Source organism: Schistocerca serialis, chromosome 1 (assembly GCF_023864345.2).
Source record: "Schistocerca serialis cubense isolate TAMUIC-IGC-003099 chromosome 1, iqSchSeri2.2, whole genome shotgun sequence".
Classification (NCBI taxonomy): domain Eukaryota; kingdom Metazoa; phylum Arthropoda; class Insecta; order Orthoptera; family Acrididae; genus Schistocerca; species Schistocerca serialis.
Window position 1 is genome coordinate 15288507 of NC_064638.1, and position 1745 is coordinate 15290251.

The 1745-nt window shown below is 41.5% G+C and overlaps 1 protein-coding gene across 1 annotated transcript; it reads right to left on the reverse strand.

Moving 5' to 3' along the window:
* Positions 1-1205: 1205 nt before the first annotated feature.
* On the reverse strand, positions 1206-1745 carry LOC126456911 (molybdenum cofactor biosynthesis protein 1-like). Its single transcript, XM_050092836.1, has one exon. It carries the CDS (start codon positions 1691-1693, stop codon positions 1259-1261), a length of 435 nt encoding a protein of 144 aa, XP_049948793.1. The 5' UTR covers positions 1694-1745; the 3' UTR covers positions 1206-1258.

The following is a 1745-nucleotide window of genomic DNA, read 5'->3' on the forward strand; positions in this document are numbered from 1 at the left end:
TCAACCTGAATGGTAATGTAAACTGTCATAGCTGCGTGTATTGGGCTGCTGAAAATCTTCATGTTCACATGGACAAACATGTTACTTCACTTGGTGTTAATGTGTGGTGTGGTCCGTCATAGTATTGTTTCTCTGACCCATTCTTCTTTGAAGGTACATAACTGGTGAGGTGTATCATATGCTGCAAACATTGATTTTATTAGCCATCCAAGAGGTGTTTGGAAACAAAAGATTTTTACCTACAAGACTGTACTCCGCCTCACCACCACAGAGATATCAGATTCTACTTAGATGAAAATCTACCTGGACAACGGATAAGTTGAAGAGGAGCTGTCAAGTGCCCATCAAGGTCACGGGACTTTACAATTCTCGACTTCTACCAATGGGGGAACTCAACAAACAAAGTTTACCAACAGAACCCAGGTACACTGAATGAAATATGAGAAACCATCTAGACATCCTGTGCAGCTACCACACTGGCAACACTGAAAGCTGTACTTCAGTCAACAATTCAGCAACATTGATGTTGCTTGGCTGCTAACAGGTGTCACTTTTAACACACAAAATGATCTTCCTCCGATGCAAGAATTTTGACACTATGCCATTTTGTTCCATCGATATTGACTATCAAAGAGAGTCTACATTTTTCTGGACCCCTCTGTATTACCATTCTCACAGTTTCACTATTTTAGACAATGGGACGGACACAGTTTTTCTCTAACTAAAGAATATAATTTATTCTTCACCCCATGAAGCACAACATTGAGAGAAAATTTTGGAATTCGGTACAGTTACGTTGTAAATTTCCAACTCACAGTTATTCATCTAACAGATGTGCTTTTTAAAGGTACGGTTCAATAAATGCTGCACATGCAATGCCCGGGATTGTAGCGACGGCACTGTACTTTGGGAGGAGAGTGACAAAAATACTGACAGTGACAAAACAATGAATGTTAGTGAAGTTAACAGTGTCTTACATGAAAACTGCAACTGAAAGCTTTGTTTTTGTGTGTAATTTATCTACAGTGTACTACAAAAAAAGTGGTTAAGGGTAAATCACATTTTGAAAAGCTTTTGTAAATGGGCAACTTGACAAATTATTTTTAATTAAGTTTCTCTCTTTTTCGAAATTAAAGGTGCAACTTATATTCAGGCCAATTCAATGTGTATATAATTTATGATAACTACGAACAGACTTTGAAATTTGCCTACATCACACCAGGTATACTTAACTTATTTCACTGACCCACACAGATGCTCATGTCCGGTGGAAGTCTCCTCTAGTTCCCCCACTTTTGGCCAGAAGCATTATTTCAGATATCACAATGTCATGACTCACAGCTTTGCACATATCGTACACTGTTAAGGCAGACACCGATACAGCAGTGAGAGCTTCCATCTCCATGCCCGTCTGCCCTCTACACTTTGCCGTGCCAGTTATAATCACACAGTTGAGAGCAGAGTCCAGTTCAATGTCCACAGCCACAGAGGATAAAGATATGTTATGACACAGAGGGATAAGGCTGGACGTCTGCTTGGACCCCACAATTCCCGCCAGGCGAACAACGCTAAGTACGTCACCTTTCTTCAGGCCATTTTCTCGTACGAGTTTCATCAGTTTGGGTCCCACAAAAACCTTTGCTCGTGCTGTAGCAGTCCGTTCTGTCACCGGCTTTGAACCCACGTCGACCATTCTCGCACTGCCGGTCCGGTCGACATGAGTCAGACTTCCGGACTGTGCTCCC